Source organism: Barbus barbus (genome assembly GCF_936440315.1).
Source record: "Barbus barbus genome assembly, chromosome: 44".
Classification (NCBI taxonomy): domain Eukaryota; kingdom Metazoa; phylum Chordata; class Actinopteri; order Cypriniformes; family Cyprinidae; genus Barbus; species Barbus barbus.
The window spans coordinates 5,170,650-5,196,632 of NC_136722.1; the positions used below are offsets into that span (position 1 = coordinate 5,170,650).

The 25,983-nt window shown below is 37.4% G+C and overlaps 1 protein-coding gene across 11 annotated transcripts in view; it reads left to right on the forward strand.

The window, feature by feature from the left end:
* Positions 1-224: 224 nt before the first annotated feature.
* The window catches only part of LOC306863655 (abl interactor 1-like), a 61,792-nt gene continuing 36,033 nt past the window's right edge, over positions 225-25,983 (forward strand). For all 11 annotated transcript variants that reach the window (XM_079407154.1, XM_079407158.1, XM_079407156.1 and 8 more), the window contains exons 1-2: positions 225-445; positions 17,680-17,847. In XM_079407154.1, coding sequence (XP_079263280.1) covers positions 239-445; positions 17,680-17,847 — 375 coding nt within the window. In that variant the 5' untranslated portion in view covers positions 225-238. The remainder of the gene's footprint in view (positions 446-17,679; positions 17,848-25,983) is intronic.

Consider the following 25,983-nt stretch of genomic DNA (forward strand, 5'->3'; position numbering starts at 1 on the left):
ATGTATGTTAATAAAACTGTCACCACATTTCCTGTATGTCATATTCCTGCTACTCGGTTCACTCCAAAAACTTGTACTACGGTTTTTCGTAGATAATCCGGCCCAATGCGAGTCGCGGATGTCTCGGTTCAATGATTCAGTGAGTCATTGATTCGCGAACAGTTCTTCCCGAATCAGTCCGATATACGAATCGTTCAGCGAACCGGTTCAATTGATTCATTACAAAGATTCGGCTCAAATGAACCATTCCGACATCACTGGGGCTGAGCTTGAGTTCTCAATCAAATCCCAGAGACGAGGAGTAGGAAGCTCTGTGGAGACATGTAAGATGGCAGAGCTGCAGATGTTACTAGAGGACGAAATCCCAGCCGGTAAACGAGCTCTCGTGGAGAGTTATCAGAACCTTACGAGGGTCGCGGACTACTGTGAGAATAATTATGTTCAGGTAAGTTAAGCACGCGCGTGTTTCTGATCTCCAGCACTGCTGTGGGCATCGGGCAGGAAATATGGTTGTAAAATGGAAAAGCAGGAATGAACTGCTTGTGGGAGATCATTTTGAGCTCATATAGGGCGATCTTTTGCAAAGCTTGATCTTATTTAAGTGGTTTGTTGATGGTATCGTTACGGGATTGGAGTCGTTTACATTGAGGGTGTGTCTGGATACTGTTTAACTTACACATATGAAGTTTTGCTGATATCCACCAGAATCGGCTCAAACTTCAGAAAGGAGGATGTGAGAACTGTCTGGTCTTCTCAACGATGCATTTCTGACTGTCTTGACGAAACACGCTCAGTTTTGTTAAGCTTGAAGAGAGAAAAGAACGAGTTGAGCTAAAGTCTTGTTTTAATAGATCACAGTTTATCGTATCTGCTTCCTCAAAGCACTGTTTGCGAACTCAGCAGTGTTTAGTTTTGCCCCCCCCTCAAAAAAAAAAACCCCACCAAAAAAACAAAACTGAAATGAAACCAAAATATATAATTTTGTTCGAATTTTACATTAATATTACATCAAACTGTTAATATTTCAAGTCTTTTATATTGCTAGTTATTAATTTGATATATACTTTTTTTTTTACACTAATATAAAATGTTATTGTAATATTAAGGCTTTATTATTTAAGTTTATGTGTGTTTGATTTTAATTTTATGCATATAATAAACATTTTGTAAGCATATAATTGCTTTCAATATTTATTTATTTATTTAGAAGTATTATTATTATTGTCATATTTGGTCATTATTTATTAAACTCAAATAATATCCATTTTTTTCCATTTGAAAGAATTTGCCTTTATTACAAATTTCAGTAAAAATAAATGTTTATATATTTTTCTGATTTTCTTTATTTTATGATCATCTTATCTGTTTGTATATTGCCCATTTATCAGTATGGAATATATATCTGGATTTTTTTCAGTGCACAATTTTGCAGTGACGGAACTAATTGCTAGAAATGACTGACCCTCCTCTGTCAAGAGAGTTCATTCAGTGCACTGTTGATTTATAAGGAACATTTTAAAGAAAGTGAAATACTCTGTAACCAATTGCGTCAGATGTTAATAATATAATATCTAACCCATCTCTCTAACCTATATTTCTCTCAAGATACTAAACACCTGTTAGAAGAGCTTAAGATTAAACCACGGATGAGATCTACTGCACTAAAACGGCACTATCAAGGTGTTCTAATTCCTTAAGAAAAAGTTGCTCGACAGGTAGCACAACATTGGTTCGCAAAGCGGCACGTCAGGTTTGATGTAAAATGGCAACCCTGTCCTCCGCATGACCGAGCACGCATTGAGTCGCATTGATACTACAGCAGCAACCGCAGAAGAAGATGACTCAGATGGGAAACCAATCACTACGTCTAGCGTTCAAGTCCTGGCTTGACAGTACGGCCTGCAGGCTACCATGTGGCTTTTTCCACCCTGTGTATCATGCCTGAGCGCAGGATGAAGGCACTTCCTGTGAATGACTGTGTCGCTGTGATGATGCAGCAGCAGATGGTGGGAGTGGGTCTTTGTAACCAGGACAGCCACTGCCCCACTTTCTCATGTTCTCTCTATGTGTTTGAGAGCGGGAGAAAGCATGTCAGGAGTGCCGTGAAGTCAGTCGTCTCCTTCAGGGGCAGGACGGGTCACACTGCTGTTTCTAGCCTTCATGTGGAAATGTTGATCTTTCTCATTCTGGATTTAATCACAGATGACATCCAAAGACTTAGTTTTTACCCAGAATGCAAAGAATGTGTCAAAGGAATAGTTGATTTACTCATCATCATGCTGTTCCAAACCCTTGTGACTTTATTTTTAAAGTGAAACATGAAAGGAGAAGTTTGGCAGAATGGCATTTTCTATTTTCTATACAATGAAAGTAGACCATGACCAATGGCAGTCAAACTCAGAAAAGCACCATATGGATGTCAAAACGACAAAAATGTACCGTAAAAGTAGTCCGTGGTGGACAAAGTGCTCAAATCAAGTGCTTGATTTCAAGTTCAGAAACCCTAATATATAACTCCAGGAAATGTACACGTATTTCTTTTAATTTTACTTGAGTATTTAAATCCGAAAGTACTTCATTTTTAATGTACTTAAGTATTAAAAGTACAGGTTGATGTACCATGTTTATCATTTTTCAATACCTTGCCATTCACTGTCAAAACATAAAATTTCAATATACTCAAATATTTAAATTACTGATAACTCAAGCGTGCAAGCAAGTGAATAACAAAATACAAAAACAACTAGTGTTATAATATTAAGTTGCATTATTTTAACGTTGTTTAGTTTTTCCTTAAAATAGCCTAATTTGTATGACAGTAGCCATATTTCCTTTACCCATCAAATTGCGCAGATTGAAATTGTGAATTGAAAATATGCCGAATGAAAATGCGTCCGTTTCGCAAAAACTCCTATATATCGCAAAAAAACGTTTTTTTGGTCTCAGCAATATACATAAACCTACCAACATCCATGACTTATCGCAAGTGGAAAAAATAACGTTTAAGTCACGTAACTTTAGTTAATGGGAATGCCGTCAATTCACAATAGTTTTTTATGAACATTTATAAAACATCGCAAAATTTTTGCTCAAATCTGTTATGGAAACCCGGCTTGTGACGTCTATATGACATAAAATAGATTTAAACGGCTCTCCAATTTACAGCAGATTTAGTTCACAAATAACTGAGAGTCGTGACTGACATAAGATATTAATTTATAATAACCAGTAAATAAATTTGGCGAGTTTTTGCACCATTAGTTGTATGCGCATTCAAGCTCTGTGAATCTATCGGTTCTCAGCTTGTTTTGAGTCAGATATGAAGACTCATGGATCATTGAATCAGTGAGTTGTCGACTTGAGTACAGCTGCAATCAGATCGAGTCCCAATTGCATATGTTCAGTGCAGTTTGCAAAATGAAATTATGAAATAGCTAATCAGCTTGTTCATGAATCGGACCATGATCAATTTCAAAGTAATGAGGAATGTAAGAAATAAAAATACGTTTTTGCTGCGCAACACTGAAAGTTCTCCATATGATTTATGAGCAATATTCCAAATCTTATAGTGTGCGATAGCCTTGTAACGGACGGGCCAAAATGACTGAAAGGAGTTAAACAGCTGTTCCAAAGTTGTTGTATGGAAATGAGCAGCTTGAACAATCTGCTAAACTTCTCCTTTTGTGTTCCACGGAAGAAGTCTTCAGAGTTTGGATTTGGAATGGCATGAGAGTGAGTAAATGATGACAACACTTTGGGACGCTTACATTTATAGGTTGTGGAAATGCAAGGTGCATTGCTTTATCCATGCATGCATTAAAGTACAATCTCTGGTGTTTTAAAGTTTGTATTTAAAATACCCCAGGGTCCAATTTGCATGTTTGTCCAGCAATTTTCCTCTTTTGGAATGCAAGACTGCGTGCTGCTGTAACCTCCGTGGACAGGTTGGCTTCTGACAAGGGTGCATTAATGAACACAAGCCACCTGGCTTAGTGAGAAGGACACAAACAGAAAACGCTCTTGAACAGGTGGTGCACCATTGCTATGCACACGAATGTGAAATGGATACACAAGTTTAGTCAAAAAACATTGAGTTTTGTCTTTGTTTTTCCATCTCCTAGCTGGTTTACTGTTTAGTTTAGGTGCCCTGATTTTTTTTAACATGGCCAGCTCAATGAGACACTTAGTCTCTGAGTGTTCTGCCCTGCGTGACTCAAGCATTGACTTCAGCAAACTAAGTTTACTGCAGACTAGGATTTTCCATATAATAGGACAAGTGTGAAGATTGCTGCCCACCGTTCCAGCGAGGCTTCTCTGTGGAGGATGTATTGTGTTCAGAACAATAAGTCTGATTTTATTGTGATATGAAAGGCCTACACCAGAACTTCTGAAGGAGACACTCAGCACTTGATATTGTATGTAATATACTGTTTGGATATTTTGGAAATATGTGATTGGTTCTTGTGTGTGCAGAAGTCGCCAACATGATGCTATGATGTTTTGTGTATTGCTGTGCAATTGCTAAGAAAGCTCTGAAATTGCTAGTAAATTTCACAGACAATTACAAAAAAAGGCAAAACATTGCATTTATGAAGTACAAAATCTGAAATGGTACATTCTTGTAAAACATACTCCTATATATATATATATATATATATATATATATATATATATACACACTACTATACTAGTAGTAAAATGAAATAAAATAAGCTCTTTTTGATAAGTGGTCAACTACTGAAGCACATTCAATCAGCTTGCTAAACAGTACTGTGAAAATATTCACTGATAACAGTTGTAAAATACTTTCGAACCAGACTGAGGTCATGTGTATTTAAGCTTTTCTAATCTAGCTGTTTGTCCTGTGGCCTTCATAGGTGTGGCTTGTTTCTCTTTGAATGAGTGTGTCTGAATAAGGGTGGTTGCATCTTGGGTAGATCGCCGTATCAAGGGCACTGTCCTGCTCAGCCTGGGCTTTACTTTTGCAGAGCTTAGTTGTCTGTTTTTAATACCTTTCTCATCTGAAAAGTGACTGAATTACTAATCAGACCTATACAAACTTTGGCTATTTCTGACTGATTTATGTTGCACAGACATTAAATACACTAAACTAGTTATGAGAGACGTTAATAAAAGTAATGAAGTTCATTGAGTGTTTTGATTCAGTAACGCGATGGATTTATTGAGTGCATTCATTGAAGGATTCATACTAGTGACTCCTGAGTTTGTGAGTTTTATTGAGTGTTTAATTAAAAGATTCAATTTATAACAGTCATTTGATAGTGAATCAGCGTACACCCTAAACCTAACCAATAGTGTTCATTCAATTCAATTCAAGTTTATTTCTATAGCACTTTTTACGATACAAATCTTTGCAAAGCAGCTCTACAGGAATTTAAGTTTCCACAATATATTTACAATATAAGAGCCAAATGTGAAAAAGCTCTACCTCCTTTAGTGGACTTTGCTATCCTAGGTACTACCAAAAGTCCAGAGTTTTGTGACCTTAGGGAGCGGGTTGGATTATAGTGTGGTAGAAGACAAGTTAGGTACGCAGGAGCTAAACCATTTAGGGCCTTATAGGCAAGTAATAATATTTTGTAAATGATACGGAACTGAACAGGTAGCCAGTGCAGAGACTGTAAAATTGGGGTAATATGATCATATTTTCTTGACCTGGTAAGAACTCTAGCCGCTGCATTTTGGACTATCTGTAGCTTGTTTATTGAAGATGCAGGACAACCACCTAGCAGTGCATTACAATAGTCCAGTCTAGAGGTCATGAATGCATGAACTAGCTTTTCTGCATCAGAAACAGCTAGCATGCTTCGAAGCTTGGCAGTGTTTCTAAGATGGAAGAATGCTGTTTTTGTAACATGGGAAATATGATTTTCAAAGGACAAGTTGCTGTCTAATATAACACCCAGATTTTTGACTTTAGAGGACGTGACAGTGCATCCGTCTAGTTGCAAATTGTAATCCAAGAGATTCTGTGTACTATTTTTTGGTCCAATAAGTAATATCTCTGTCTTATCTGAATGTAATAGGAGGAAATTATTGGTCATCCAATCTTTTACATATTTTACACAATCTATTAGCTTAGATAGTTGAGAAGTTTCATCTGGTCTTGTTGAGATATATAGTTGAGTATACTTACTTGCTGTATACTTACCCCGGTGAGCGTCAGCCCGGGATGTTTCCAGCGCTGCTCTCCGCTCTCTCAGCTGGGCCTGCTTCTCCACCAGGTCGCAGATCTGCTTCTCTACGGCTTCCAGCTCCAGCTGCACCGAATGCAGCTCGAACGTGTCCTCACCTGCACTCAAAGGTAGACACAAATCTGCCATTTAAGCAAGTAAGAGTGAAACAATGGTAATGTGTGTGAATAGAGTATTAGCAATCTAAGCGAGATTAGCGGCAGCCATGCTGCCGATGCTAACGGGCTATAAGCTAATAGCAGACACGAGAAATCAAAATAAAATAAAACTAGTGATAACAAGGCGCTCTGATTGGTTTTGTTTTAGAATGCTATAGTGGATATATTCACACGTTATAGAAACGAAAATGATAGTGTATAAAATTGTTTTTAGGATAGAAAATAGACGATAAAGAATCAACTTGACGGAGCTCAAACTCACAACACACATTCACAAATCAGCGCATGCGCAATGTAGTCAATGTTAACAAAAGCAAAAGTGAAATTAAAATGCATTTGCTAAATTAATCATGCTATTTTAGCTTGCTTCAGCAAGTTTTTGAACTCTTTTATTGCGACTCGTGTTTCACAGGACACGTACTTTAATGCTCTTTATCACAAGTGCAGTGCTGTACCAGGTGAGCTACTAAGCAAGTTTACTTTGTCAGGAAAGCCATACATATGGAGATGTTTAAGTGATGCAGATGTCAAACAAGGACATAAGAAGGAATAAGTAGACTACTTATTAATCAATAGTTTCCTCTGTAATCATAATTTGTGTTAACTGCCACTAAGGCTTGATGATATCTTCAAAATTTATATCACAATATATTTCTTAATTTCAGTCTATACAATATAATTCCAATATCGATATGAACATTTAAAAAAAAACCTCAGAAAAACTGCCCACAACGGATGTCTGTACCTACAAGCTTCTGAAAAATGCATTTTCCATGTCTATGAAACCTCCTCCTATAAAACTAGGCCCTATATAATATTTTAGATATAAAAACAGTACAAGTTAATGTTCACTTTTTATTGGTATTTAGCCTTCATACAAACAAGAAATGTGAAATCACAGTAAAAATAAACTAAAAAAGACTAAATAAAAAAAGACTCTCAGGCTCACCTTATTCACATTAATATATTTAAATAAAAATTATAACATAGGCTGATTATTCTTATTGATAGAAACAAAAGAGCTTCAGCCAGGGTAATTAATATACAAAGAGCTCATAGTTTCTGCAGAAAAAAGAAAAAATTGAGCAATAACAAAAACACGTTGCTTGAGACGGGCTTATTGAAAATGCAAATTCATTGTCTGCAAGCAGGAGGCGCTTTTGGAGCAGCAGAAATGTTGGTTTCCCTGGTAATGGCTGTACACAAAGCATCGCTCCTCTTATAAACGCTGCTTTATCAGATAAAATGAAAATGCCATCAACTTTTCTGAGAACAGTCGGTTCCCTTCAAAGTTAAATTCATATAAAATGCCCGCGTCGTGGTTTGATTTTAAGACATGCGGCACTCATGTTTAATCGACGAAGTTGTGGTGGGCCACCACATATAAACCAATGTATGGAAAACACTGGTAATGTATATTGAAATATTGGAAATGTTTAAAAATCATATCACTGTTATTGGAAAAAATATATAGCGATATATTGTGATAGGGCTGTGCAATTAATCAAATTCCATTATCATGTGCATCTTGTCAGTAAAGCCGGTTTCGTGATTCGTAGTAAATCGCCATCACGTGCTTTCGGATGGAGCGACATTACTACACAGAGCCGTAGTTCACTGACAAGCTAGGCAATATTGCTTTCTTAATCACAGACGAATTGCCTTCGATTATGAACGCGATATTGCCTAGCTTATCAGTGATCCACGTAGGGCTCAGCTGGAGTGAGTTGTTTGTGTAAGTACGTTTTTGTAGTTTGAGGCACGTTTTTCCATTGAGCCTATATATTGAGCCTATATATTCCATTGAGCCTATATAGGGTCTCACAACCCTAGTCTAATGCAATGATTTTCATGCATTTAAATGTGGCTTTACCATCAAACTACTTTTTGGGGCCACTGTATGCTTAAATTGTGCATGGATGTCATTGAGCATCGTCATGGAAATGGACACAATAACCCCCCAGATGTCTCTGTTTACAGAATCGAGGTCAGAGGCTAGCGCAGTTGTCCTGGGAGAGACAAGACTTTACCACCGCTAGCTTAGCTCCGGCTAACATATGTCCTGGAAAGTGGCGTTAGCATTGCTCATGCCAGTACCTAGATTACGCCACAAGACCATAATCCTTCTCTCACTGGCATCCTCTAGCAAAGCCACATCAGTAAATCCTACAAATACTCATTATTTTTCCTGGTGGAGATCCTCAGCTGCCCCTTCAGTGTTGCGAACCAGCATGCGCTTGGGTGGGAAGCGCTCTTGAATGCCCCTTCCTGTGATCAGACACTGCGATTACTACCCAGTGGCTATAACAGATTAAAGAGCCATCAGAGGCCTGTAATTACAACCCTGCTTCTTTGGCCTTGACTTCCATCTGTTCTTTTGCATGAAAGAATTGACACAAAGGACACACACTTTGAACTCTTTAAAGGTCTAGTCACCCAAACATGGAAATTCTGTCGATATATACTCATCATCAAACATTCCAAATGTGTATGACTTCCTTTCACTTTAGAGAGAGCATGAGAAGGACGGAGCACAGATGAATGCAACGGATGGCTCCATCTTGAAACAGACTCTTTAATATAAGTGTTTAAGAAACGACTTAGTGCTAAACTCCTGTCGCAACAAAAATAGTGTTTAACCTTAACCTTATTATGATTAATATGGTAATTTGCAGGCAGTGCAAAAAGATGGCCACTGGAGTGTTTTTTTTTTTTTTTATTGAACTGATTTGTGAGACTTCGACTTGAACCACCATATGATTAGATAACAGCAAAGCCTGTCATTTTGTTCTTCAGAAGAAAGAAAAAATGAGAACCTCTTAAGAGTTTTATTTTTTTAAGAATCGCACTTACGAACTTCTTGGAATTTATCTTTATCTAAATTCTTTCAAAAGAATCCAGTCCCTGTTCTTATTCATTTAAATTGTGCAAAATAGTAACTTGGACCTTCATTCTAACTTGTTTCTTTTTTGCTTCATGAGAATAAAAATAATACAGGCTAGGAACAGTATGAGTAAATGATGACAACATATTCATTTTTGGACAAACTGAGCCTGTAAATGTTAGTTTGCACTGCCTTAGAAAATACCAAATTTGTTGAGTCAGTGTGTTTAAACTCTGTTGGTGTTTGTTGGGTTGGTGTGAAAATTACTGTATGTTTCCCATCAATCTAACAACCAACAGAATGTTTGCAGGCTGTTTGTTAGGGCAGAGTGAACTGGCCAGTATTATACATGCAAAATGTTTTCAAAACCGACTAGTTAGTGGGTTGCCTAAATGACTAATTCACTAATTGGTCTTTAATGGATATTCCAAATTAGTCTTTTATCATTTACTCACCCTCATGTCATCCCAGATGCATATGACTTACTTTCTTCAGTTGAATACAGAGATTTTTAGAAAAAATAATCCATCTCTGTGAGTCTATATGGTGCAAATGAATAGGTGCCAGAATTTTAGCACTCCAAAAAACACGTACCGTCATAGAGTAATTCGTACACCAGTGGATGAATCGATGTCTTCTGAAGTGAAAGCATAGGAGTGAGTAAGAAACAAAAATGCTAATATTTTAAACTTTAAACTAGGGGTCGACCGATTATCGACCTGGCCGATTATTGGCACCGATATTAAGCATTTTTATGATAATCGGCATCGGTCATTTTCAAAACCGATGTGCCGATAAAATTATTTAATTATGAAACGCGCTATTTGGCTCTGATGCAGCCTGTCGGAACTCACCACTCTGTGGCCTAGAGCAGTCTCCGCCCACCGCGCATCTGATTTGTTGAGAGTCAGGAGTCCGACCAATCAACGTGGAAGACTAAAGGCACTCTCACACCGAAAGCGCTTGCTAACTGGTGCTGCTTCATCAGCGCATCAGTTCTCTCTCAAAAGGCAGCAGCAGACGTTGCTCAAGTTGCAATAAATTACAATCCACTACACTGAAGTTGTAAAAACCTCAATATTATCTATTTATGATTTCCGAGATGGGGGAAACGCAGGGGGAATCGCGGAATCCAGTCATATAAATGGAATTTACTGTATAACGCGGAGTCACGGAATTAGTCAAAGTTTGGATGAATTAATCAAAAGTAGGTCAGTACACTTAAATCGACTCATGATATGGACTATCTGTAAACATTAAGCTGCAAAAAGACTATTTAAATATGAATTCTGCATGTTCGGCGTGTCTCTGTATATGTGAAAGGCACAGACGCGCGGTTTTGACACACACACACACACACACACACACACACACACACACACACACACACACTGGAGTGTGCGACGCTCGCGGTGTATTCCGCATCTGCCATGTCACTAAATGAGGACATAAATACATGAACATCATCCCCAGAACTGCTCTGAGAGTTACTTCATGAGCATTTGACTGTTTCGTTTGAGTAAAACGATCGTCATATCATAAATAGGCTACAGAAACTTAAGAGGTCCTCATGGCAACCCGTCAAAATAAAAGTTCGGTTTATTTACTAATGCTACTACAATTATTACAACTTTTGTTTAAAAGAACAATCACACAATACGCTATTTCTTACATGTTTTAATTTTAATAGTAAACCCATTTGTTTGCCAAAAAATAGTTCAACTCTCATTTGATTAAAAGATAAATTAAATTAATGTTTTATGCCTTCATTTGCACTGTTCTGTAAATGAAAACTAATGGAAATTACTGTCACATAGGCCAAGACTAAGATACTGTCACATAGGCCAAGATTAAGTTACTGTCACATAGGCCAAGATTAGGATGACGGAAATTGGGACATTTCAATAGGCTATTGAACCAAGTGAGCCTATAACACGCTATTAGTGTTATAGTTTCATTAAAATAGTTGCGGTCTTCTTCGCAACTTCTACAATGAAGCTATGAAGCCAATTAAATTATTTACACGTATTATATACATTGCGCTTTTTAAATTAATCAATTGATGTGCATTAGATGATGAATTGAATAGTCACCTCTTGTAGGTTATGATTTAGTCAACCTAAAATAATTAATGAAGAATTATGAGAGGTTATGCTATTACACATACTAACATGTAAATTATTGAAGCCAAATACTTACATTTTCCCAAGCTGTTTAGCTTTGGTATTTAGTATTCATAAGCTTAATCATGAAGCATACAGTGGCCCCACTTTTAACTCTCTCTTTATATATGACCCTTATTGTAGATGGATGCATGGGGGAAGACAAGAGTAAGAAGTGCAACCAACACTAGGGAAGGCCGTTTTTGTCAGAGCCCTTGTTATTCTTAATTTTGACATTCATTTTCATTTTTACACCAGACATATCGGTTCAATATATCGGTTATCGGTCTACTTGGTCTGTAATAATCGGTATCGGCATCGGCCCTGAAAAACACATATCGGTCGACCCCTACTTTAAACCATCAGTTCATCCGGGTTTATGGATTGATTACTAATCAGTGTTACTGTTAACTTAAATTATGACTATTACAATTTTTTTCGTTAACAGAAACGAAGCTGAAATAAACATCAAATATAAATACTAGATGAAAAACGTAACTGTATAAAACGCAAATTAGAAAAACTGAAAGAAATTAAAGCTAAATAAAAATATAAAAATAGCAAAAGCACATCATAAAATTACGAAAACTTCACAAAATTAATAAATACTTTAATATTATACTACAACCTGATAATGATGGTTGTGTGTGTTATGAATGGCCTGTTCACTCCAAGGATGATAACTATAAAGATAACGATAAACATATAGTTAAAAAAAATGGTTCTCAATGGTTTTCACCACAGCTATAATGATAAAGGGACAATATCACTGGAATCACTTTCAGAACGTTTTTTTTTTTTTTTTTCAGCTAATAAACGATGAAAACCTTGACACCTAATCAAAATCAGTCCTGCTATAACAATCTTGAGAATTTAAAGTGGCAGACAAGAATAAACAGAGGATATCATTCGCTGGTGTGGATGCTAATATCGTTATCTTTATAATTATGTTTATAGTTATTGTTCTTGGTGTGAACGGGCCTTAAGAGATGTATTATATTTTCAAATAAAAAAAATATCCCTTTAAGGAAACCCTGAGTAATCAGACTGGTGTCAGCGTTTATTAGAGGATGGTTACGTAACGTGTTCTTGTATTCCAATATAGACAAACATTATGCATTAGAAAGCAGTGATCTCGAAATATGTTCTTAAGACAGGAGTTTTACATCTGCAAACGGTCTAAAATCTAAAGCATATGCTAAATGAAGCAGTAAAAATAGAGTAGCACTTTAAAGAGACAAATTATTAATATTAGTATTGCATAAACTATGGCATTTGCTAATCTATTGTTAATTTACATGCTATTGTTGATTGTTAATTCATGTTTGTGCACTATGCATTAACTTATGTTCATTTATACAGCTTAAAATAATTTTCTGAACGACTTGTGAGCGGCTAGTGGATTAGTTTAGTATAATGGTGAACTAGTCTCAAAGCTGAGGTCTTTACAAATGCTAGAATGCCACTACACCCACAAACACAAACGTTTGGATGTGGCTGATCCCGCTACGTCTTCCTGTCAGAAGAGCAAAGCAGAGGAGGCGTCTTCACAAGGGTTACGTAGTGTTAATAAGGGACATTCCTAGCATTTTTTCACCTGATATTCTGAGTGTGTTTCCCTCAGGATATGTATTAGAGCAGAGTGAGCTTGGCTGTCAGCGCTACAGGAAATCCAAACAAATCCCCACATTCTGCTCTCGAAGAGGAGAGTGTTTTGACTTGTTCTTCAGCATGGAGAAGAATTCCGGTGCCAAAACACTTTGCGGCCCCGTCCAAGAAAACGCTGCCTCAGACCTGCATGTCCAGCAAAAGTGTCCAAGAGAACTACTGTTCCTTCCTGTGGTCTTCTGCATCCCTCCAGGGTGAAGTGTCCCTCCTCTGACTCTTCTTGAGGGAGGAAACAAAAGCTTTTCCTTCCTGTGCACTTAGAACCAGGAACAGTCTACCTATCCTATGCCTCGTTTCTTGGAAATTGTGGAGATTAATGTTAAGCTTAAAGGGATAGTTCACCCAAAAATGAAAATTCTGTCATACTTTACTCACCTTCAAGTTGTTCCAAACCTATATGAGTTGCTTTCTTCCTCTGAACTCAAAAGAAGATATTTTGAGAAATGTGGGTAGCCAAACAATTTCTGTCCCCCATAGACTTCCGTAGTATTTTTCCCTCGTTATTTAACTTTTTGGTTACCTACATTCTTCAAAATATCTTATTAAAATATACATTATGTTCCACATAAGAGAGAAAATCATACAGCTTTTTAGAACAACTTGAGGATAAGTAAATGAAGACACAATTTTCAGTTTTGGGTGAACTATCCCTTTAAGAAAAAGAACTGCAGTTGTCACTTACAATGGTAATGTTAGTCTAGCCTTGCGATTGATCAGATTAATCCCTTATCTTGTCAATAGACGTCACATTAACAGGATGCTGCCTTGGAATTTCAGCAATTTGTTGGTGGGAAGTTGCCATGTAATGCGATTTTCCAAATTTTCAAAAAGGTCATTTTTAACGCGTTATCCATTGTTCAACAAGAGAGTGTTGCGTTTATCCCCTCCACCTTTTGCCTTTTCTTATCTCTCGGTCTTTGCGTCTGGGACCGTAGAAGAGATAAAAGGAGATTGATACTCTTGTCTATTGTGAAGCTTTAGGAGATTTCTGAAGACGTCAATCAAACATTTTCCGTGTGAAATGTCCTTCAGATAAACCGGTTTAGTTTTTTGTCTTTTTTAAGATCTGCCTGCCTTGGATGTGTGAGAATGGTGCTTTACAGGTGCAACAAAAATGGCAAAAGGTTATTTTTGTTTTTGTTAGAACAAATATGGAAAGACATTTAACAGCTGGACCAGAACTAATGACTTGTGTCTTACTGAAAAGGCCATTTCTGTTACCCCAACACACATTTGCCTTATCAGCTCTCACAGTCTGGTTTCTTGAAGAACTGGGTCCACAGGTCAATGACAAATACAGAAAAGATCAAATCTGTTAAAAATCTAGTTAAAAAAAAAAAAAAAGTTATGTTGGTTTCATAATTTCATATGGTTTTGAAAAATGTTTATACCATTTTAAAGAAAATATTAAATTAAATATCTCTAAAATGGTGTTGTGTAACCATAATATACTGTATACTAACGTTCAAAAGTTTGGGGCCAGTAAGATATTTTTATTGTATTTTATTTATTTAATTTTGGAAAGATTTAATACTTTAATAATGCATTAAATTGACCATTTGACAGTACATATGTTTATAATGTTGTGTAAAAAAAATAAAAAAAAATAATGCTGGCTGCTAATAATTCAAATTCAAATTAAAAATATAGATATTAAAATATATTGAAATAGAAAAAATGTATATTAGGCTTCTGTTTCTTCTTTCTAATCAAATACATGCTGCCTTGCTGAGCATATGAGACTTCTTTAAAATAAATAAATAAATTACTGACTTTTATTTATTTATTTTTGGCGACAGTCTTGTCTTAAGAAGGTGAAATGATACATTTTTAAGCGACAGTCATAGGTTCTGCAGTGGTCTCTGTTGCTTCATTGCAATTTCTGGACTGTTTTATCCTGACATCAGGCCTCCAAATATAATATAATTTGTATGTCTGAATGCATGTTCAATGTATTTTTGAATACACCAAAATTGCACAGTCACAGTTATGGTGCTGACATCTGCATGGGCAAGCACCACTGACATTTTCTTTAAAACACCAAAAAATCCTTTTATCCGCCTTACACATTTCTGTTAGCCGGATGTGGACTATGAGATTTTCAGACGCCTCATAGGGAACATTCAATCAACAGAACCGCTATAAAACGGAATTACAACAGAGTCTGATAATAGTACTGACTAGAAATGGACCAAATGTTCTGTAAGAGATATGAGATTACAACCTGCCTTTATGGCACATTCAGTCGCTTTAAATTGTCTTAACATGCACTTATTTTCAACCTTTATGTGTGAATTCCTCTCTTTTAAAAGCAAACTCTGGGATGTATATCTCTAGTGTAACAATGTCCATTTCTCTTGCCAAATACTCGCTAAAAATAGCCTGACTTTTGACCGAAGAACAGCTCTGCTCCATGTTTCAGTGGAACATCTGTAAAACAATATTATTGCATACCTTCACCACATAATTTGCAATGGGGAATGCCTGTGGAGCCGTAGTCCCCATGTGCAAATGTCTTCTTGTGTATGTTCATGTATTTAATACAGACAGAATGTCTTCTCTAACAAACTGCTGCTGCTGTTTTATCACTCTCTGGAGGAAGCACTTCTTCATTCTTTCAGGCAGGAGCTCTACAACACATCTGGCCCATATTTTATATGTGATAAAACTAAATTTTTTCTCTGTTGATCAGATCTTTTATTAAATATATGATTAATTTAATTCTAAAACTGCGTTGTCAAAATGCAGACCGTTGTTTCCTCCTCACCGCAGGTGCTTTAGTAAGGTTTTACCTGCACATGTATTGGGTTTTGATGTATTTTCACAGAAGGTCTTGCATGACAGCTTGTTTACCTCAATGATATCTTGGTGTACCACAGAGGTAGGCCAAATGGAGAACTGAGAAAATACCACAATTAAAAAAACAAGAGTTTCGTTTCTGTGTGGTTGTGGTTAATGCAGGTTTTTTTTTCAGAACAGTTTTGCCGTTCAGAGTTCTTTTAAGGTAGCATCCAGAATGTAGGTGAAAGATTAGACCAATTTTTTTTCTGCAGTACATTTTTTGTTGAATTATCTTATAACGTATATAAAGAATCAAAATACAAGTAACTGTTTTATTTAATCTTTTGACAGACAAAATACTAAATACATATGCTTATAACATAAAATACATTATTATTATTATATATATATATATATATATATATATATATATATATATATATATATATATATATATATATATATATATATATATATATATATATATATATATATATATAAAATATTATTATTATGATTATTTTATTATTTTTTTATTATTATTTTTTTTTTTACAAATTATTATTGTTATAACAGTATTTTTATTATTATATTTTGGCAATACGGTTCATTAGTTAACATGAACTAAGAATGAACAATACTTCTGCAGCAATTATTAATCTTAATGTTAATTTCAGCATTTACTAATGCATTATTAAAATAACAAGTTGTGTTTAACATTAGTTAATGCACTGTGAACTAACACGGATAAACGATGAACAACTGTATTTTTATTAACATTAACAAAGATTAATACATAGTGTAAATAAATGCATTGTTCATTGTTTGTTCATGTAATACATTAACGAATGTTAACAAATGACACTTTATTGTAAAGCGTTACCTATATTTAATTTGTTTACTTTTGAAATGTATGTACTTAATATTCTAATGTCAAATGATTTTTCCAGTTGTTTGTGATTTACTGGACAAGGTTTAAGGATATAAAATAATAATAAAAACTACCTTTTAATTAATTTCTAATTCAAAAATTTCTAAAATATTTCAGAACTTTGTAAAACTAGAAAAATATATAAAATAACAATATAAAATGTCTATATATTTATTTATTTATTTATTTATTTATATATATATATATATATATATATATATATATATATATATATATATATATATATATATATATATATAATTTTTTTTTTTTTTTTTTTTTTTCTATGAAGTCAGGCCCCGACCCCCGGTTGAGAATGACTGGATTAAGTAGAAAACTGTGAATATCTGTAAATGTTCCACATTAGTATGTCCACCCACCTCAGCTGCCACAGCAGCAGACCGCTTTATTTTACAATGAAGCAGTTTAATGAACAATAATGTAGCATGTGAGAAAAGAAATGTTTACACTTCCAATGATTCATTTTCAAATATTTGAAACTAATTCAGATATGTACCAACATGGCCCTGAAAGTAACACCTATTTTACAGTTTTGATTGAATATTTTGTTTGCTCACAAACTACATAAGTTGCTAATTTGATCAAATCCAGAGCCTTGACCATTGCTTTGCTTACTGTAACAGCGTGTTACCCTGTAAACGTGGCGGTGTTTTCCCCAGTCTGATTTAAAAACTTGCACAGTTTGTGTCCTAGGAGTTACATTGAAACCAGGCAGATAGGAACTATTTTACCCAGCTATTTTTGTTTATATATGAGACGGTCCGTGGGCAGTTTGTAGGAGGTCTAGTTGAGACTGTTGAAGTGAACGCTGTTATTGTGAAAATGTGAATTAAGGTGTTTTTCTGACCTTGACTTACAGGCACAGGATAAGAGGAAAGCCTTGGAGGAGACCAAAGCCTACACCACCCAGTCTCTGGCAAGCGTGGCCTATCAGATCAATGCCTTAGCCAACAATGTCCTGCAGTTGTTGGATATCCAGGCCTCGCAACTGCGCAGGATGGAGTCCTCCATCAACCACATATCTCAGGTCAGATACTTTCGCTTGTTAATATCTCTCTCTCTCTCGCTCCATCTCATTTCCCTTGCTTTGTCCTTGTCTGTCTAGAGATTTCATTAGTTGGTTCTTTTCTTTAAGGACTCTCTCCATGTGAATGAATGTCTGTCTCTCACAGTGACTGACTAGTCTTGGTTTCGGGTCGCCTCTTTTGTACCCCGTTTTTCTTTCTCCTTCGCATATGCATCTCTATAGTTAATTTGGTCATTGTGGAGACGTAAAACTCTCCCATGGAGTTCTTGTGCAAATCTTACCACTTTCATATGGTGCTGTTGGTTGCTACAGGCTTCTGTCAAACCCACTAGTTGCTGGTGCCATTAAAAAAGGCCTGCAACTATGGCCATAAGACAGCTGTGCTAAGTAACACTAGGTAACTGTTTAAACACCAACGATGTACTAAAAACAAAAACATTTTTCCTTTGCATTTTTTAAAAGTTTTGCATTCAGATGACAACATAATGACCCTTATTCACATAGATCTGCGAAAATGATTATCGCTGTATTATACATGCCAGGCCAGTAGGTAGGGCTGCACGATTAATCGAATGCGATTGTCATACACGTCTTGTTAGTAAAGCCGGTTCTGTGATTAGTAGTAAATCTCCATCACCTGTTTTCAGATGGAGTAGCATTTACTACACAGAGGCATTGTTCTCTGACAAGCTACGCAAAAACAATTTGCAGACGATATAATCATACGATTAAGAAATTGGAAAAATCGTTATCGCGATAATGACAGCTGTTTGTGTAGCTTCTCGGTGAACTATGGCTCTGTGCTGCTACATCTGAAAGCACATGAAAATATCACATTTAATAACGTTTTTACTCCAAACTCACTTCATAACGTCAGCTGAGTGTTTGAAATAAATCCTTCTGTGAGATGATATGGCTTCTTTTACACAGAATAAGGCACGCAACATATTTCATAGCATTCTAAGCAGTGATAAAAGCATTGCGTTATAAATGTACTTTATTATAATGAAAATTATAAGAACTCAGATAAACCATATATTGCCATAGTCGTGTGTTTATTAGTCACGTTGAATCAATAAAAGCAGTTAAATCTTCTGTTTATTCTGCTACCGCTATAGGCATTTCCTGGGTTTCTTCTGCGAGGCGTATTTGGAGTTTCCACGCGAGAGCGCCCTCTGGCCTTCGGATGGAGATGTGCTTCACTGAAATGACAATGACAATCGAAGCTTATGTCTAATCGCAATTTTGATTTCATTTCGATTTATCGTGCAGCCCTACCAGTAGGTGGCGATGCCACTTTGTGAAGAAACACTACCTAAACACACCTGTGCACATACCTATAGACTGAACACATAATATGCATAAGTATGACGTCACTGGTTTTACAAATTTGCGGTTGCGTAGTTTGCATGGAGACAATATTATCATTTTCAAAAACTTAAGTTAGCATTTTCAGGACCCAAAAACATTGTGAAAATTTTCATTTTTTTTTTTTAATGATGCCATTTAAATGCCCCCTTATGTAGAAAGCTATTCAACTTTCAGTTAATTTTAAAAATAGTTTGATGTTAGCATGTTGCTACGTTAGTGGTCTGTTGCTCCAAAAAAAAACCCATAAAAAAACTTAAAACACTCAAATATTGGGTAAAATAGCCAATGTTTTGATTTTTTTTTTCTGCTGATTGGCTAAATGTAGACTATATGTTTAGTCTTTTCAGCTCATTACAATGCAATCTGGTATTGAATTGTCCACAAAGGATACATGCAATAAGGTGTTTTTGAAAGTAGCATAATATACTGTCGACTGTTTGCAGCAGTGGCAGTAGGTACAAGTCAAGTCAATATTATTTGTATAGCGCTTTAAACAATGCAAATTGTGTCAAAGCAGCTTTACATCGGCTTGATATAAAGCTGGGTGGCTTTATATCAGCTTTACAGTATTTAGACGGGAAATAGTTTGTCGAAATAGTGTCATTCTCCTCTGGCCAGAAAAAATCGGCAGTTTAAATCTAGGATAAAGCAGAATCAGACTGTGCAAAGGACTAATCTGGTTCCTGTGGTCTTGTCCCGATGGCCGTCTTGGAGACGGGGTCTTCACTGGGGATCAGTCTCTGGGGCTCATCTAGGTGTCCTGGCTGTAGAGGTCATCACTAGGTGCTGATCCACCATCTGATCTGGATACAGTCTGGATCTGGGTGGCTACGGTGACCTCGGAATAAGAAAGAAACAGACTAATATTAGCATAGATGCCATTCTTCTAACAATGTAACAAGTACATCAGGTGTTTTTTGGGAAGTGTTCCCGGTTCCGGTTGACCTAATTAATGCAGCCTAACAATCCTTTAACGGATTTGAATTATAGAAATGTGATAGTGTATTATGTGTAAGCCAGGTTAAAGAGATGGGTCTTTAATCCAAATTTAAACTGACAAGAGAGTGTCTGCTTCCCGAACAGTGTTAGGTAGATTGTTCCAGAGTTTGGGCACTAAATAGGAAAACGATCTCCCGCCCACAGTAGATTTTGATATTCTAGGTTTTATCAAATGGCCAGAGTTTTGAGATCGCAGCAGACGTGAAGGACTGTAATGTGATAAGAGCTCACTCAAATACTGAGGTGCCAAAACATTCAGGGCTTTATAGGTAATTACGATGTGTATACAATGTTTAATAGGGAAGCCAGTGCAGTGTTGACAGAACCAGGCTAATGTGGTCATACTTTCTGGTTCTAGTAAGAACTAGCTGCTGCATTTTGAACCAGCAACCACCCAATAAAGCATTACAATAATCTAGCCTCGAGGTCATGAATGCATGAATTAATGTTTCTGCATTTGACATTGAGAGCATAGGTCGTAATTTAGATATATGTTTAAGTTGGAAAAATGCAGTTTTACAAATGCTAGAAACATGTTTTTCGAAGGAAAGATTGCTATCAAAAAGTACGCCTAGGTTCCTAACTGATGATGAAGAATTTACAGAGCAGCCATCAAGTATTAGACAGTGATCTAGGTTATTACATGCCAAAGTTTTTGGGCCAATAATTAACAGCCCTGTTTTTTCAGAATTTAGCAGCAAGAAATTGCTAGTCATCCAGTTTTTGATATCAACTATACATTCCGTTAGTTTTGCAAATTGGTAAGTTTCATCAGGTCGCGAAGAAATATAGAGCAGGGTATCATCAGCATAACAGTGAAAGCTAACACCATGTTTCCTAATGATATCTCCCAAGAGTAACGTGAAAAGTAAGGGGCCAAGTACTGAGCCTTGAGGTACTCCATACTGCACTTGTGATTGGTATGATACCTCTTCATTTACTGCCACAAATTGATGGCGGTCAGATAAGTACGATTTGAACCATGCCAGTGCACTTCCTCAAATGCCAACATAATTTTCTAGTCTATTTAAAAGAATGTTGTGGTCGATAGTGTCAAACGCGGCGTGAAGATCCAGTCGCACTAATAAAGAGATACAACCACGATCAGATGATAAAAGCAGGTCGTTTGTAACTCTAATGAGAGCAGTCTCAGTACTATGATATGGTCTAAAACCTGAGGTACATTTAGGTACATCTCACTAGGCTTTTGAAAACAACTTAAAAAATAGAACTCTCATGTTTGAAATATGGTTTGTTGGCATTTTTGAGGGTTCATTTCTTGTCCATCACTCAGAATTGTGGATAAGTTCAACTTCTTATGACATTGTCAACAAGACCTTCAACCATCTAAAGATTCTGAGAATTAGATCCCTATTCGACAAACACCAGTTATGTCTTTCTCACCCTCGTAGCACAAACACTGCCCTCAGTGAAGCACTAAACCCAGAATTACTAGACTAATATAATCTGCCAATCAGATTATGAAGTATGAAGTGAAGTAACATACTGCCAAGTATGGTGACCCATACTCTGAATTCATGCTCTGCATTTAACCCATCCAACATGCGCACACACACAGCAGTGAACACACACACACTGTGAACACACACCCGGAGCAGTGGGCAGCCATTTATGCTGCGGCGCTCGGGGAGCAGTTGGGGGTTCGGTGCCTTGCTCAAGGGCACCTCAGTCGTGGTATTGAGGGTGGAGAGAGCGCTGGACATTCACTCCCCCCACCTACAATCCCTGCCGGCCCGAGATTCGAACCCGCAACCTTTTGGATTACGAGTCCAACTCTCTAACCATTAGGCCACGACTTCCCCGAAGAGCTTTAATCGGCAGATGTTGATGGGATTAATCGCGTACAGTGGAGCGTATTTTCAAGTCTCTTCTCCATTCATATGTGTGTCTGGGAATGACAGTGGGCTTTATGAATGGCTCTAAGGCAGGCTTATTAAAATGGTCAACAGAGGCCTGTTCTCTTTTCACACAGCCTCCACTTAGAGTGTCAATCATGATTCTCTCCAAAGATAGAGATGGGAATAATAGGACGGTTATGTTAAAAACAGGGTGCTGGCTGTGAGCTGGCTTTCTGTCATAGCTTGTTGTACTAAAGGTGGGAGAAAAAGTTCTTCAGTGATGCATCAGTATTCTGAATCACCCCACAGAAAACAGAGGTGGAGTGCCATGCTTTGCTTGCTGCCAATTCCACACACACACAAAAAAAAACCTCAAGCAAGTATCTAAACTTCCGCAAAGTTTGGAAAAGATTAATCAAAATACTAAATTGCAGGTTTTATTGCACAGGATTTGCGTCCCATGCCATCATGCGTCATTGTCCATTACGACTGCACACTACATAGCTGATGAGTGGCAACTTGCATGTTGTGTATCGTTAGTTGAGCAAAATTCTGGTGTCCAGTCCTGTTTCTGGAGGTCAACTTTCCAGCAGAGTTTAGTGAGTCCTCAGACACACCTGAACCAGCTAATCAAGGCCTTCAGGATCACTAGAAGCTTCCAGGTAGATGTGTCAGAGCTAAACTTTGCAGGACAGTGGCCCTTCAGGAACAGAATTGTCATGGTTTAAGAGACTAATTTCAGACAAAATGATTCTCAAAAAGACTCTGTCTGTGAGAAACATCTAGTCATCTCCGTAAATAGTAGAAGTTCCTAAAACAAACCGTAATCCTGTAGCCTCAGTGCTATTTGCTGCAGATCAGACATGACTGCTCTGTTCCACTGGAAGGTGACTAATGGCTATAAAGTGACTCTAATCTGTCGGCAGAGGCACACCCAGAGCTTTGCTGACAGAGGATGTTCCCATCTTTACAGCATTTCTCGCTGTTCCCTCTTCCTCTGAGTGCCTATTAGACAGACCGCACTGCCAGCATGTGGCCAAATTAGATTAGAACATCAGTGCTGCAGACTAATGGGCCAGCAAGCCAGGCCTTTAGTTCACTGTTTTTATCACAGCTCCACGCTGAATGTTTTGAGTCATTTTATCACGGATATTTTGTTGTTTTGGAGCCAGGCCTGACCCTGAGCGTGGGAGGCTGAAGTGCTGCTACCTAGACCAGCACATGAAGTGGCTGCTAAGAGTCTGTGAACAGTCAGCGCTTTGTCTGGCCGGCTGAAGACTTGGCAGAACACAAGGAGTCTCGTTTTGCTGTTTTCCCTCATCATAGCTGTGAGTAAATCCGTGTCTGTCTGTTGCATCTCTGATGAGCTACAGAAGTAACTAATTAAAGGCAGCTCTAAGTGCAGCATGATTGGAAATGATTCCATGCGTATCCTATCAGCATCTATGGTCTCCCATTAACTCACAATGATAGGTTCCTCTCAGGGCACTTGAAGTCGACATGACATCCAAGTTGACCCCTGTCTTAATACATGTTCCTAGTTTGCTCGATTTTCCAAAGGAAAAAGTTGTGTCTTTGTAATGTTCATCAGAAATGAAGTAACATGCTCATCTTCTGCACAACCATTTTCAGTCTCAAGAAGTTTCCATCATACTGCGTTCCAGACCAGCTCATTTGAGTCCAAGTCCAGCCTCCAAGACTAGGATGAGTCCCAAGTCAAGACCTGAAGAGGGTGTGAATGATTCAGACAGTGTAAACATGCTTTCCGTTGGGGTGAATTGAGCTTGGTTTTGCATCAGTGTCAAGCAAACCTCCACAGACCATAAAACGTATCTGCAGCATCTCGAGTCTAAATCCAATTGCTCCCAAGTCCACGACCGCTCCAAAACCATAAAAATATGGTCCTGGACTCAAGACCCGAGTCCAGTATCGAGGACAACACAACTTCTACCATTTCCTGTCTTTCACTAAAGTTGGGTTTGCTTGATCTTTCCCAACTTTAAAAGTTGCATGTCTATCCATGAGTATTTTCAATTAAGAAGTGAGAGAATTCCATGTTCTGAGTTGTCTAGAACAGAGGTCCCCAACCACTGGGTCGCGACCCACTACCGGGCCGTGGAAGAATTCTTACCGGGTCGTGAGAAAGTTCTGGGGAAAATGTGGATAGATATGACGCTCTGTTATTTATTGTGCATAAATGATTTTTCTAATTATTCTGTATTTTCATTGTATGCGATTGATATCGAGTAGCAATTTGACAATTTCATGTTAAATTAGTAAATAAGATTGCTCTGATCTGTCATGGCTAGGGCTTTAAACGGATCGCAGTTGAGCCGCGATATACGGACCAGGTCAAGACTCCACCGTTCGGCATGTGCTTCGCAGATTAATTTGCCAATTTACACGTTCAAGCTATTTAAAACCAGAAGAAGAAGAAACAAAACAGAGCTCAATTCGTTACTTGTTCTCGCACACACCCGATGCGCGCACAAGCATATAGACGTGTTTCATACAGCGCTGCATACCGATTTGATTCCTCTTTCATGTATACCTGCGTTTAAGATACATATGGTTGCGGTTACGTCGCAGTACTGGAAATATTTCTGTTTTAAACCATGAAGACGAGCCAATGGATCGCAAAAGCAACGCGCAAACTTTGCTCAATAGTTATGCCAGTGAACGTCTTAACTTCAGTCATACAGAAAGTGAAAGTAAAAAAAAAACTTTTCTAACGCTGCATTAACAGTGCATATTCTCTGAGACAAGAGACGAATCTACTTCAACATGTGCTGATAACAGTATAAATGAATTGACCTGTATTAAAGACCCCATACACAACCCCCCACCCTTTCCGCAAGATTTTTTTCAAACCGTAACTGGTCCACGGTGTAAAAAAGTTAGAGACCCCTGGTCTAGAATGTAGAAATAATTTTGTATTCCTTGTTACGCTGTGGAATTATGAGCTTAAAACTGTTTTGTGCTACATCTCTATTCACTTTCACCAAACTGCAAGTTTATAATTAACGGGACTGCAGAATGTATGCCATGAAGGGAGGTTCTTGGATGTTGCATGTGAAATGCAAAGAGTTTAGCCTTGCACTTTGAGTTAGCAAGACAGACTACAAATTCTTTCTGTCTCTCTGTCTTCATCTCTCCTGACGTCTCCCTTGGTGTGCTCTTGGCAGATGAGTTTCATACACACAGGAAATGGAGCTCTAGATATAAGATTGTAGGGAAGACCTGCCTCCCCTGTTTCCTGACAATCAAGTATAGCCAAAATGTGTCATTTTGGAATGAAATGATGTGAACTGTGACAATTAAAGAGGGTTTTGTGCCCAGCCCCATGACTGACTGGATCTCAGTTGGAACATGTTTCCCACACAACCTACAAGTCTCTGAAACTTCTTATCTTAATCGTTACAGATACAGAGAGCAATTCTGCTGTCCAGTGCTTTTCCCAGTGGAATGACTTCAATCCATTTGGCAAACAAAGCACAAAAATGTTCCATACATTGGGGTGCTTTTTATACGTCCACATAACCTGATGTTGACTACAGTGATTGGATTCTGGAATGGAAGCCTCTCATGCAATTTGCACACAAATCATATGACTATTGCCAAATAGAAGAAAAGAGAGCTATTGAGGGTAAAGCATAGATTATAGCTCTTAGTTGAAGAACTCTCTTGCTCTCTCTCTCTCCCTCTCTCTCTCTCTCAATCAATCAATCAATGAGGTCAGTCGGCTGAGAAGAACCGCTACGAAGTTTGCCACAAGGTTGTCATAAACACTGTTTTGATATGGTCCCAATATTGACACTTTCAGTAGTCGAACAGGTGAAATATGACTATTTTCCATACAAATTTTAGTGCCAAAACTGAAATTAAAAACTGATTTATTTAAGGGCAA